The 14118-nt window shown below is 38.6% G+C and overlaps 1 protein-coding gene across 3 annotated transcripts; it reads right to left on the bottom strand.

Annotated features, from left to right (window-relative positions):
* Positions 1–4185: 4185 nt before the first annotated feature.
* Positions 4186–13775, bottom strand: LOC143037589 (uncharacterized). 3 transcript variants are annotated; one of them, XM_076206046.1, is made up of 2 exons: positions 13373–13775; positions 4186–7064 (listed from the first exon to the last, which is right to left on the bottom strand). In XM_076206046.1, exon 2 carries the CDS (start codon positions 6937–6939, stop codon positions 5332–5334), a length of 1608 nt encoding a protein of 535 aa, XP_076062161.1. In that variant the 5' UTR covers positions 6940–7064; positions 13373–13775; the 3' UTR covers positions 4186–5331. The 3 variants fall into 3 exon arrangements, with proteins under 3 accessions (XP_076062161.1, XP_076062159.1, XP_076062160.1); XM_076206044.1 differs by having other exon boundaries at positions 13418–13775; XM_076206045.1 differs by lacking the exon at positions 13373–13775 and adding an exon at positions 9618–12897 and having other exon boundaries at positions 4186–7186.
* Positions 13776–14118: the final 343 nt, after the last annotated feature.

The raw sequence follows: 14118 nt of genomic DNA, 5'->3' as shown, positions 1-14118 counted from the left end.
ACATTGGTATCTTACTGGTCTGTAGTGATGAGTTAAATATAAGCTTAAGTGGGCTGATGATCTCTGCTTTCACTTATTTCAGAATTCTAGGATGTAATCCGTCTGGGCCGGGTGATTTGTCTCTGTAGTTTGTCAATTACCTTACCTATTTCCTTGTCTGTGAATTCGAATGGTGGTATTTCAGGTACATCTTTAGCAGCGAGAGTAGATATCTCCCCCTCTGGTTCTTGTGTGAACACAGAGCTGAAAAATTCTGCCAAAACATTCGCTTTCTCTTTGTCATTTTTAGTTCTCAATGTTTTCTCTGCATTCATATACAGTTCCCTGACACTTACTGACGATTTTGTCTTGGATTGTATATATTTCCAGAATGCTTTAGGGTTCTCTTTCACATTCTCTGCTATTGATTTCTCCATTCTTTTTACTGCTCTCCTTGTTTCCCATCTCACTTTGTTGTTAGTTTGACTGTAGCCTTCTTGTACAAAGCTATACTCACTTGTATTATCCTCCCTATTTTCCTTCATTTCCTTCAATCTAGCCCATAACCTCTGCTTTTTCTTTATCAATCTCCACAACTTAATGTTCATTGGCAGATTCTGATTAGTCCTTTTCCTTGTACTGCTCTTGAATTGTCTTTTTGGAACACACTCATCTATAGCACTTTGCATCTTCAATTTAAATCTTTCCCACATTTCCTGCGTGTCTGCATTGATAAAAAAATCTGTCCAGTCTATAGCCAACAATTCTTTTAATTTGGCAAAGTTAGCCTTTTTGTACATGTATACAAGTTTCTTACACTTTTTTTCCTGTGGTTCTATATTGCACTTGAAATATACACACCCATGGTCACTTTTTCCCAGTGGGTCCTTTACCTCCATATACGTACTCCGCCTTGCGCTTTTGCCATATCTATATTCCATAAACATTCATGTATTTTGTATAACATCCCTAATCATTTTGCAGACAGGTTCCTCATATACATGCTTCATATACATACGGAAACATACTCTGTACTACACCATATGAATTCAATATACATAACAAAATACCCTTCTTTGGCGTTCTCATCCAATCTGAAGACAACAAATACACGACCACTGTTTACAGGAAAAAGACTGATACCGGAAGATGCCTGAATGCAGCAAGTAAGTGCTCCCAGCATTATAAACTTAGTGTCATTCGGGCATACCTTCGATGCGCATATAAGGACTGCTTCTCTTGGGAAATTTTCCACTTCGAAATATCACGCATTAAACAGATTCTCACTAACAACTGTTTTCCAACTTCCTCATTGACAATGAGATGAGACTTTTCACCACCCGCAGCACAAAACAACATTAACAAAATAACACACCTTCCACACACACCTTTGCCCACACCCCGCCCCTCCCTTTCTTCTATAACAATATCAGTATACAGTCACTCTCCACTCATTCCTATATCCTGCCTTCTCCCTTCCTCAACACATTCCCCTTTTGTTCAATGCCTCCTTCACCCCATCCATCCATTTCATCCTTGGTCTCCCCACAAGTTCATTCCCTCCACACCTCTTTTACTAATCTTTCTTCACTTATACTTTTCGTTTGTCCAAACCATCCCAATCATCTCTCATCAGCCATCTCTTTTTCTTCACCGCTACCATACTTCTCAGTCATTTCATACTGTGGTCCCCCAGTATCAAAAAGAATATAAAGAAAATAGAAAGAATCCAGAGAGCAGCAACAAAAATGGCACCTGCACTTGCAAACCTATCATATGAGGAGAGATTGGCTAAACTGGAGTTACTAACGCTGGAACAAAGAAGAGAGAGAGGTGACCTACTGACCATCTACAGAATCATGAAAGGCACAGAGATACTTGATAGAGAGGACTTACTAAACTGGGAAAAGAGAAACACAAGAGGACATGGAAAGAAAATAAAAAAACATAGCTATAGAAGAGAACTGAAGAAAAACAGTTTTCCACATAGAGTATTGGACACTTGGAACAAACTGGATAATGAAATAGTATGCGCAAAAACCATTCATGAGTTTAAAAGCAAACTAGACACTGCAAGATACAAAGGCGGGACACCACGAGCATAGCTCCCCTTCCTGCAAAATACAACTGGGTAAATACATTTAAACATTTCCTCTATATATTTCATGTATATGTAACCCCCATCTTTGATATGCCGAGTAGGACTCTACAGGATCCCTCCATGCCCAAAGTCCCTGTAGACTATTCAACAATAAGTCCAAAGTCTCCCGCAGGGTTTGACTATCCCTCATGCATGTAGCAAGGCTGAACCCCACTGCACATAGCAATAGTGATTCAGCAAAGAATACATTTAAATGTAGAAAGGTTAAAACCCTCACACGCTACGCCTTTTATTTGCTACAAATCATGTCCCTTCTTCCACTTCTCTTTGATTTTCTGAAGGACATTAGGGCAACACCTCTATTTGTAAGGGAAATGTCCCAACTCTGGTACATCTTTTGATGCCCACCTTTGTGATATTAAAATTTCTAAACTTTATCTTCAGCATACAGATACCATGTTGTTTATGAAATCCACTTTCATTATTCTTTCTTTATATTTTTCTATAATTAATAATGTATGAGTGAAGTGTTATATTTTATTGAGTTTCCTTGTATTTCCTGCAGCTATTCAATGTGTTTTTTGTTTAATCTTATCTATCATGTTTACTTTGTTAAGACGTGTAAGCAGTAGGCCAGCTACTCAGGTGGTGCCATGAACAATGTACTGTAACTATTGAATGGCATGCCTGGTAGATAAACCATATGGGGAAAGACTAAAAGCACTGGGCCCATCAATTTTGAAAGATCAAAGAGAAAGAGGTGATATCATTACAGTGTTCAGGTTATTTAATAGGATGGACTACACTGAGAGAAGATATCTCTTGATTAATGATAGGAGGTGCTTTAAGTTGTCAGGAGAACAAATTAAGGAAGACTATGTTTAAAGGATGCAAAGAAATAATTTCCATATATATACATATACCAAGTTTTTTTTTCCACTTTACAAGGGAGGTAGCCAGAGTCAAAAGGCATAAATCCACTTCCACCCACTTCATCCTCACTCACTCCACTCCCATTCACCACCCTTATCTCCCTCTTTTCTTGGCTCCTAGTGGATGATGAGTCATCTCTGCATTTCGCCCATTGCCCTGGGTCAGAACCAATGCAGCAAGACACAGCAAGGCCACTTCATTTAATTGGTGATCCCCCCTCTCTGTCCTCTCATGCAGAAAAAGATGGGGAGAAATCCCTTTGGGCTGCTTCAAAATATCATTCACACATAACCACTCCTTAACCTATCCCCCACCCACTCCTTTCCATACATCACAGTATCATCCATACACAACCATTCTCCACTCACCCCTATCTGCTCTATTCTCCCTTTCTTCAACAGACATTCCCCTCTTGCTCAATGCCCCTTTTACCCCATCCATCCATCTCATCCTTGATAAACCCTTCATGTTCACTTCATCCACCTCTATTTTCTACACCCCTTTTACTAATCTTTCTTCATTCTTTCCATGTGTCCAAACTATCGTAATACTCTTTCATCAACCCTATCTCCCAATTCCTTGTCCACCCTTGCTCTCCTCCTCACTTCATTTCTCATTCTATCCAGCCTAGTAACCCCTACCACATTTCTAAGACATTTAATCTCAAACACATTTAAACTCTTCCTCTCTTTTCTCTTATGTTCCATGTTTCTGCCCCATACAGTTCTGTCGACACAATCACCCCTTCATACAACCTCTTAGCATTCATCCCCAAATGTAATTGCTTCTCTCAATCTACATTCTACTTCCACCTCCACTCCTTTCCTGCTGCATACTCTCCCAAGTATCTAAAGCTATCCACTTCCTGCAGCCTCTCCTTTAATGCTCACTTCCAATTTGCTGCTATCCTTTTACCTTGTACATCTCATCACCTTACTTTTACCCACATTCATCTTCAACTTCCTTCTTTTGCACACATTTCCAAACTCCATCACTAAACTCTTTCATCCCTCTGTTGATCCTGCAACAGGCACAGTACAATCAGCAAACAACAACTGGCTTATCTCTCATTTTTCTCCATTTTCTTTAACCATCTCCAATTTTTTTATTATGAAGTTTCACAATACTAACAAATGACACTACATTCATTAAACGACTTCATTTATTTTTTTTTATTACAGATCAAGTGGCATTCCACTGTTTCAATAACATATCAGATATAAATTGAGCTGAACAGATTTTAGATCTTCCAATCTGATAAAACAATCATTAAAACAATTCAACTGGTATATGTATGACTATTACAGGATCATTAAATCATAATAATTTCGTACAGTACTTATTCATACAGACATGTATAGAAATGTCTTGGTAGCCAAATATATATTTTTAAATCTGTCACATTCATTTCTGTCTCAAATGCCATAGGTTTGATTTTGAATCTAATGATTGTCTCCCCACACATATCAAGTCTTTAGTCAGAAATGTGCAACACAATGTAACACTAGAAAAGTTTCTCTCTTGCACAAGTTATCATGTAATTCTTTAAAGCATTTCATGAAAAAGCTGTGCCACAAAAATCACACTATAAAAGGATTTTTTCCTGTGTTGATCATCATATCTCATTTGACATTACTTCATCATGAGAAAGCTACATTACACAGGTCACAGTGGAATGGCTTCTCTCCTATGTTCATCATTATATGTCATTTGATATTACTCCTTCATGAGAAAGTTGCATTGCACAGGTCATAGTGGACAAACTTCTCTCCATGTGGGACATCACATTTAATTTCAGATCACCTTCTTGTGAGAATATTCCATATCACAGGTCATGCTGCTGAAGTGGCCTTTCTCCAGTGTGGGTCATCATGTGATATTTGAGATCATCCTTTTGTGAGAAACCTACATAGCATAAGTCACACTGGAAAGGCTTCTCTCCAGAGTGGGTAAGCACATGACATTTGAGATGAATATTCTCCTAAGGCTTCTATACTGTGCAGGTCATAACATGACATACAACTCTTTTGTGAGGAAGTTGCATCACCTACATCACACATGAAAGGCTCCTCTCTAGTGTAGGTTATTGTATGCCATGTGAGAGCAACCTTTCTTGAAAATCAAAATTGCATATGTCACACTTGAAAGGCTTCTCTCCAGTATGGGTCATCATATGCAGTTTGAGATAACCTTTCTTGATAAAGCAGCATCACACAGGTCACACTGGAAAGGCTTCATTCCTGTGTGGGTCATCACATGACATTTAAAATCAGTTTCGAAAAGGCTACATAACACAGGTCATATTAGAAAGGATTCTCTCATGTGTGAGTTACCATGTGATGTTTGAGAACAAACTTTTGTGAGAAAGCTGCATTACAACGGTTACACTGGAATGATTTCTGTCCTGTGTGAGTTACCATGTGACGTTTGAGAAAACACTTTTGTGAGAAAGCTGCATTACACAGATTGCACAGGAATGGTTTCTCTCCTGTGTGAGTTACCATGTGACGTTTGAGAAAACACTTTTGTGAGAAAGCTGCATTACACAGGTTGCACTGGAATGGTTTCTCTCCTGTGTGGGTCATCATATGCTGTGTGAGAGAACCCTTCCTAGAGAAAGCAGAACTGCACAGGTCACACTGGTATGGCTTCTCTCCTGTGTGGATCATCAGGTGACTTTTGAGCTGAATCTTTTGTGAGAAAGCTGCACTGCACAGGTCACACTGGAAAGGCTTCTCTCCTGTGTGGATCATCATATGCTGTGTGAGAGCACCCTTTCTAGAGAAAGCAGAACTGCACAGGTCACACTGGTATGGCTTCTCTCCTGTGTGGATTATCATATGATTTTTGAGACGATTCTTTTTTGGGAAAGCTGCATCACACAGGTCACACTGGAATGGCTTCTCTCCTGTATGAGTCATCACATGATCTCTGAGATAACTCTTTTGTGAGAAAGCTGCATCACACAGGTCACATTGGAATGGCTTCTCTCCAGTGTGAGTCATCATGTGACGTTTGAGGTAACTCTTTTGTGAGAAAGATGCATCACACAGGTCACAATGGAAAGGCTTCTCTCCAGTGTGGGTCATCATGTGACGGTTGAGGTCACGCTTTTGTAAGAAAGCTGCATTGCACAGGTTACAATGAAAAGGTTTCTTTCCACTGTGGGTCATTATATGGCAGTTGAGAGATCCCTTTACCAAGAAAGATGCATCACACAGGTTACACTGGAAAGGCTTCTCTCCAATGTGAGTCAACACATGATCTCTGAGAGACCTCTTTTGTGAGAAAGATTCATCACACTGGTCACACTGGAATGGCTTCTCTCCTGTGTGAGTTATCACATGATCTCTGAGAGACCTCTTTTGTGAGAAAGCTGCATCACACAGGTCACACTTGAATGGCTTCTCTCCAGTGTGAGTCATCACATGATCTCTGAGAGACCTATTTAGTGAGAAAGCTGCATCGCACAAGTCACATTGAAATGGCTTCTCTCCAGTGTGAGTCATCATGTGACGTTTCAGATCACTCTTTTGTAAGAAAGATGTATCACACAGGTTACAAGGGAAAGGCTTCTCTCCAGTGTGGGTCATCATGTGACGGTTGAGGTTACACTTCTGTGAGAAAGCTGCATCGCACAGGTTACACTGAAAAGGTTTCTCTCCTGTGTGGGTCATTATGTGAGAGTTGAGAGATCCCTTTAGAGAGAAAGTTGCATCGCACAGGTTACACTGGAAAGGTTTCTCTCCAGTGTGAGTCAACACGTGACGTGTGAGGTCACCCTTTCTTGAGAAGGCTGCATCGCACAGGTTACACTGAAATCGTTTCTCTACAGTGTCAGTCACTTGACATTTGAAATGACCCTTACTTGAAAAAGTTGCATTGCATATGTCCTGTTGGAAAGGCTTCGCTACAGTGGTCATCATGTGATATTTAAGAAGTCTTGTGAGATTGCTGTGCTACAGAAGTCACACTTGGTCCTCTTCGTTGTATGACAAACATGGAATTTCTGGATAGCTCTTCCAAAGAAATGTTGATAGTTACCCTCATCCTAAAAAAAGAAAATGTAATTACTGTATATTATTGACCTCTAACTCTGAGATTGTGTAATAATAAGATTGTGGATGTTTTCTACACAAACCATTTCATAGTCAAGTCCCTATGTACTTAACCCTTAACAGGTAAAGTGGTGTCAGACAGACCCCATACTTTTTTGTTTTTTAATTTTAATATACTAATATATTACATACAGATATGTACTCCCATATACCTTCTTGATCAGTGGAGTAGTTTAATGGGGTGATAGGGTCATTCCTGAATCTTGCTCTATATAAGCTTTATAGAGCTTTTGAGCCCGTCTGACCCCACTTTACCTGAGGTGTGAGTACCGTGGGGTCAGTCAGACCCCACTTTACCTGAGGTGTGAGTAGCGTGGGGTTTGTCAGACCCCACTTTACCTGAGGTTTGTTCATGTCATATAAATGTTTTATCATTTATACTTATGGGTAAATAATAATTTCTTCTTTTTTATCAACAGAAAAACATACATCCGAGTTTGATTTTATTTATTTATTTAATTTATTTAATTTATTTATTTAATTTATTTATTTAATTTATTCCATTTTCCCTCTTTTGATTACATTAATTTTTATCACAATGTTTAATTTCTGTTCTGGTAATGTGAGTTTCTTTTCATATCATGGTCACACTATACTCATATTATCATAAAGCATGACATTCCGCCACATTTTATTTGATTGATTTATCCTTCCCTCTTTTGTTCAAATTTAATTTGTATCACATATTTTGTATCACATATGAATGCTTAATATTTTCTGTTCTGTTAATATGTTTCTTCTCACAACAAGATCACACTATTCTCATATCATCATAAAATGTGACATCTCGCCACATTTTAGGGCACCTCAGTCACTCTATTCCCACACATACAGCTGTAATTTATTTCATCCTTCCCCTCTTTTAGTTCAAATTTAATTTGTATCACATATTTTGTATTACATATAAATGTTTGATATTTTCTGTTCTGTTGATAATATGTTTCTTCTCACATTTTTCTCATATCATCATAAGATTTGACATCTCGCCACATTTTAGGACACCTCAGCCACTCTATTCCCACACATGCATCTGGTTCTCATCTATCCACCTTGTACAAGATCTTTTGAAAAATTATGGGCTCACATATGTAGGCACACTGAGGGACAAGAAGCCACAAGTACCAGACAAGACAGACAAGACGGTCATCAGAAAAGGGTGCACGGCTTTCCTCTTTGACACAACCATGGCACTTGTGTCACATTTACCTGACAAGAAGAAGAAAAAATTTGTGCAGTTGATCTCAATGCAGCAACAACCTGTTATGGATGACTGTGGGAAGCCAGAAATCATCTTGTATTATAACAACACAAAAGGAGGGGTTGACGCGTTTGATCAAATGTGTGCCCGATATACGTGCAGCCGAAAAACCAAACGGTGGCCTTTGTGCATAATGTACGGACTGGTCAACGCCGCCGGTGTCAACTCCTATATCACCTGCAATGAAATGAGGAAACGTGATGGACAGGCGGAACTTTCATCACGCCGGAAGTATCTGATTGAGCTGGCAGAAGAGATGATACGGCCATGGGCAGAGGAGAGGATGAACTTCAAGGGGATGCACAAAAGTACTTTGATGACCATCAGAACGGTCTTTGGCTTGAACATGCCCCATCAGCAAGCGGATACCTCTTCTATGAGAAAGCGATGTGCCTTGTGTGACCGGAAGTCTGACAGGAAGACCAAGAACTACTGCCTACACTGCAAAAGACCAGTGTGTCAGGGCCATTCAACCCCTATCTGCGATGACTGCAATTAGATTCTTCAGCATCACAAATTCCACTTTCAGTATATCCAATAAAATATGTTCTTCATTATCACTAGCATTATGTATGAATTGCTCGACTCGTGTCCTCTCAAGAAAACTCAAAACCCTCTGAGACCACAAACTTCCGTCAATGAAGGATGGGGTTTTGCTGAGTCAGGGTAGGAGTGCTTAGAGCCATAAAAACTTATAAATAATAAACTTAGATACCATTAAAAACTTATAGATTGTTTGCTGGACCTAGTATCAACCTTCCCTGAAAATTTCATTAAAACCAGTCCATAATTTTTGCGTAAAATTGGTCAAAGTCAAAATAATCACCTCGTTTTTTTTCTTCAGATTTCATGGTTTATGAAACACATTTATTATTCATTTGTTGTAGCTCTGCTTTTCCTTAAAGATAGTTGGGACATTGGTCTCTACAAAATGATGATGACCAACCGCTTCATGTTTCATGCTTTCAGTCAAGCACCCTCTGAGGTCAACAATATCTTATTTTTCATCATTTTTTTTTTTAATTTTCATTAAAATATATGTCTAACAATTATAGTCACTTTTAAGCATGTAAATGGAAGAATATAAGTTGAAGTACATATGTTTTGATTTCTATGTCAATAAATGCAGTAGAAGTATTTTATTTTTATTTTTTGTGTTTGGGGTCTGTCAGACCCCGCTTTACCTGAATCGTTTGTCAAAAAGACCTTTACCTGTTAAGGGTTAAACAGACTCTTTCTACATACTATCACCTAGCATAGAATAGGTAAAATTCTAACAGATATGGTGCTATGATATACTGCATTCTACCTTTTTATTAGAAATGCTCTGAATATCATCCAATAGCTACATGCCTATTTATGCCACTACAAACAGACCCAAATTTTGCTCTAGCTTTCTCATCTGGTCATGAGATTTGGAAGTGGGATATAGCCAAGCTGGTCACAGGAGTCTATTTTAATATAACACCATAACATTTTGTGTTTGCTTCACAAGACCTGAATCTAAATAGGACCTTCTCTTGGAAGACATATTCAGTTCATCTCACTCATCTGACTCAAATAAATGATGGAAGCTACATCATTTAATATACACTGGTTAGTGGTGTTCCTATGTTATTATCTTAGCAAAACATTATAATATTAATCTAAGCAATTGTAGAGATATAATCCATATTTTTTCTTGTCATCATCAACAATCATCAGTTGGGGGCATATGCCAGGGATCACATTGCTTAACTCACATACCGGCACCAGTCCCTATGGTCTCTTCGAGTAAGCTCCTGTGGAGCCACCTTTCTCACTCCAAACAACTCTCAATAGGTTTCATCAACTTGCCCCAGCCATGAGTTTTGTGGGCACCTCTTTTATCTCTTTCATCAAGGGTTGTCTCTTGTGAAGACATACCTTTGATTAGGATCAACATCAAGGAAATGTGCCACATGCCCACATACTTGGAGTTGATGTTCATGAATTATGTTGTTAACTGGCTTAGACTGAACCTCACAGTATAGTCTCTGGTTTGATACAAAGTCATCTCAGTGATACACAGTCATTCTCCAAAGGTACTTAGTGCCAAAAACATCTTTTCATGTCCACATTCAAGCATTCAGCATCCATGTCTCACAGCAAGACAGGGAGCTCAAGTGACCTGAAGAATTGAATCATAGTAGGCTGTTAATGTTTCATCATGTGATTCATGTGAATCTGATATTGATTTGTATTGCTACTTTTGTTTTTTATTTTTCAGGATATACACAAGTTAATTGTAGCAGAACTAGTACTGTACTAAGATCCTATGGATAAAGCTATAATTATTTCTGACACCCTTAAATAAAAAATACATTACCCTACTAGCTTAATTGAACCTGTCACCACCTATACCTACATGGGGTTGGGTAGGCTACACTCATCCACTGCCACCCCCACCCCAGCCCCTCTATCAACCAGCACCAAAACAAGCTGGTGAAATTAGCTTATAAATAGAGTTCTGGTTACCGAGTGAGAAGTCTTAAATGAGTTACAATTAAATCTATGTGACAAATTTGTGTCCTGTGGCAATCTTACTCATAAATCAGAATGACAACCTAAGGCTATTTTAAGGTTATACTGACTGGTTCAAGTCCTACCTCACACGACACAAACAACTTGTACAGTTAAATGGAGCCTTCTCAGGTGACAGATAACTTGTAGTGTGCCACAAGGTTCAATTCTGGGGATGTTTCTGTTCTTGGTCTATGTCAATGACATGCCAGGGGCAGTGAACTATAAATTACTGCTCTATGCAGATGACTCCACCCTAATTGTCTCAGGTAGGGCCCCAGTTGAAGTAGAGGAGGCTCTGAGTGTTTAAGCATCTTCAGTCCAGCACTGGTTCATAGATTACAAGCTGTCATTACACCTTGGTAAAACTAAAAGTATTGTCTTTGCATCCAAACCTAACCTCAGGAAACACCACTGTGTAGAGGTCAGATGTGTGGGTAATGTCTTGGAGTCAAAACAAGAAGTAACTTATCTAGGAATAGCCTTAGATCAGTCCCTTTCAGGGAATGCCTTAATGGATAAGATTGTATCCAAGCGTTCACATAAGGTTAAATCTTTATCCAGAAAGGCCGGAAAATTTGATATGGAAACAAAGAAGCTTCTGGTCTCAGTTGTGATACAGCATCGCTTTGATTATGCTTGTAGCTCTTGGTTCAATAGTCTGAGCAAAAAAAAAGTCTTGGCTACAGGTTGCACATAATAAGATCATTAGATTTAAGCTAAACTTACCTCAAAATAGTCATATTGGCATAGAAGAATTTAGCAAAGTAGGAATGTTACCTGTAAAATTTTGTGTCTAGCAACTGAAAGAAAACCATGTTTACAATGTCATTCAAAATTCTGCTTCTTCATATGTGAATTGTACATTAACTGCTGAGAACTGAACTCGGAACAGTCAAGGGTTATTGTAACTCATGCAGGTTCTTTCACAAAGAACAGCTTTCACTTCACAGGGATTCAATTATGCAACTCACTACCTATCTCCATTAAGCAGTCGAATAGCAAAGTTATTTCCAAGAAAAGTCAAGGATTACTATATGCCTCAGCTATGGACCAAGAACAGCCTTGATTTTATGTACTACTAGTCTAGTGTGGGATACCAGACTCCATGAGTAATACCATCCAAATTTGCATTCACTCATAACTGTTCTGACCTTACCTTTTTGTCCTTGAAAAATTTAGTGTAGTATAACAATGTTTGATGTTTAAAACTGGTTTCCACCTTTGTTTTGCTTGTAATAGTTTGGTATATGTTTCAGGTATGGTCTGAGAACAGTTATAATCTGATCATAATATTTGCCTGGTGAATCTGGGTACCAGGCAACAAAATAATTAGACCTTTCCCTCCAGATCCTTGTTGTTTTACTCATACCAGTACTGGTCCCCTGTACCCTACTTCTGGTGCTACAGATTATAATGTACATTCACTTCCTGGTGCTCAAATTTATGTGTATTTGCCCACTCCGTCCTGAAGTACAGGTAATTTTAAATATTTTTGTAATAAATTAATGTGACCCAAACTCAGGAACAACAGAATGGTACTAAAAACTAAACTGCCATGTAGCATTAACTATAATTAAATGTTGATGGCCTACAACCTTCTATCCCATGATACATTACATTTACTCATACCCTGGGGTGGACCCCCTTTATTGTCCTACACTTGCTGCTACAGCAATAGAATAATGTAGTATATCACTAATGGTGTTACACTGATCTGATATTCATACTGTTTTTGGTACTTTTTAGTACCATTCTGTTGTTCCTGATCAACAATGCAATATTCCTATATTATGTTGGTGCTCAAAGATTGGTCTCAATCGTATGTTACGAAAAATTTATTAGCATTAGCAAGTCTATCATAATGTTTATGTGTAATATGTGTACCGATTGGTATTACTCATAGCTGTTTCTAGTCCCCTCTAATGAGGACCACAATGGAAATAAGCTCATATGTTTTTTTGTTATCCTCGGCAATTGTAATTGTAATTATTAATATTATTATTAGGTTAGACTATATTAGGTTAAGAGCTATTGTACAACATATGTTTAATGTTAAATATGAGTTTGTGTGATTCTAGCGTTTTACCCAATTACTACTGACATTACTATTAATTTGCGGTACTTATATTTGGGACTCAAAATACACGGTATGATAAAGCTATAAATCAATCTGCGGTACTCATATATGGGGTTCAAAATACTCGGAATGATAAAATCCAATGACATATCTAAGAATAACAGACGCGAGGCTGGCAAACATCTGTATACACATCCATACATCGGTCATATATGAGCTCTCTTCCGGGAGGAAAACAGCTGTCGATCACGAGTCCAACACGTGATCCAATACCATGGCAAATCACACGTTTACCCTTGCTGAGAATGCCAAATAAACTGCGAAATGGACATTAAAGTGAAACAAATGCCAAAAGCGAATACCTTATCATTCACGAAGCTACATAACTGCTGTTTGATTCCACTCACGAATTCAAGTAGTAAGCACACGCTTTTGAACAAAGCATAGCCGTGAAGATTAACGAGTTCCTTATACAGTAGTAGTTGTAGTAGTAGTAGTAGTAGTAGTAGCAGCAGCCGTAGTAGTAGGGGTGAATGCCTTGACTTCGGCACCCCAAGTCCGTTTTGGGTTTCGTTTCGTTTATTTTCGGACTTCGTTCTGTATTGCCAGAAGTTACAAAATGCTTGGCGGTTCGCTTCCAGGTTTTCTGCTTCAGCATCGAACAGTAAATGTATATTAAGGATATCGTCTTTGTTTTCTGAGCAGGGTTGTTGGAGCAGTGATTTTGGACAGTATGCTGGCCGGGCAATGACTTGATAGAGGGCGGCACCACAGTGGAAATAAGTCTTTTGACTTTCTGTGCCATCCTCGGATGTACAATTATATATACTGTGTATAATATTGAGTCTTGTATGTATTGTACTTATTGTATGTACGATTGTATCCAAATAAAATTCAATTAAAAAAAAATTCAATTCAATTTCAATTCAATTCAATTCAATTCAGAACGGTCAGTCACGAGTTGATAGTCTGTAGGTATGAGTGAGGGTAACCTAATGCCGGCCATGCACTATCATATACACCTGACAGGTACGCCTGAAAAGTTACGCCTGTCAGGTATACCTGATACCTGAGGAGCACACACACTCTTCATGCATACCTGTCAAGT

The sequence above is a fragment of the Oratosquilla oratoria genome, chromosome 22 (genome assembly GCF_046742065.1).
Source record: "Oratosquilla oratoria isolate Oo_2021 chromosome 22, ASM4674206v1, whole genome shotgun sequence".
Lineage (NCBI taxonomy): Eukaryota > Metazoa > Arthropoda > Malacostraca > Stomatopoda > Squillidae > Oratosquilla > Oratosquilla oratoria.
Note: the sequence above shows the minus strand (reverse complement) of the source record. Positions and strands in the feature narration are given on the sequence as shown.

What these genes read in the sequence shown, in the direction of transcription:
- LOC143037589 (XM_076206046.1), bottom strand. Translation starts at nt 6,939, where the DNA reads ATGATGACCACTGTAGCGAAGCCTTTCCAACAGGACATATGCAATGCA.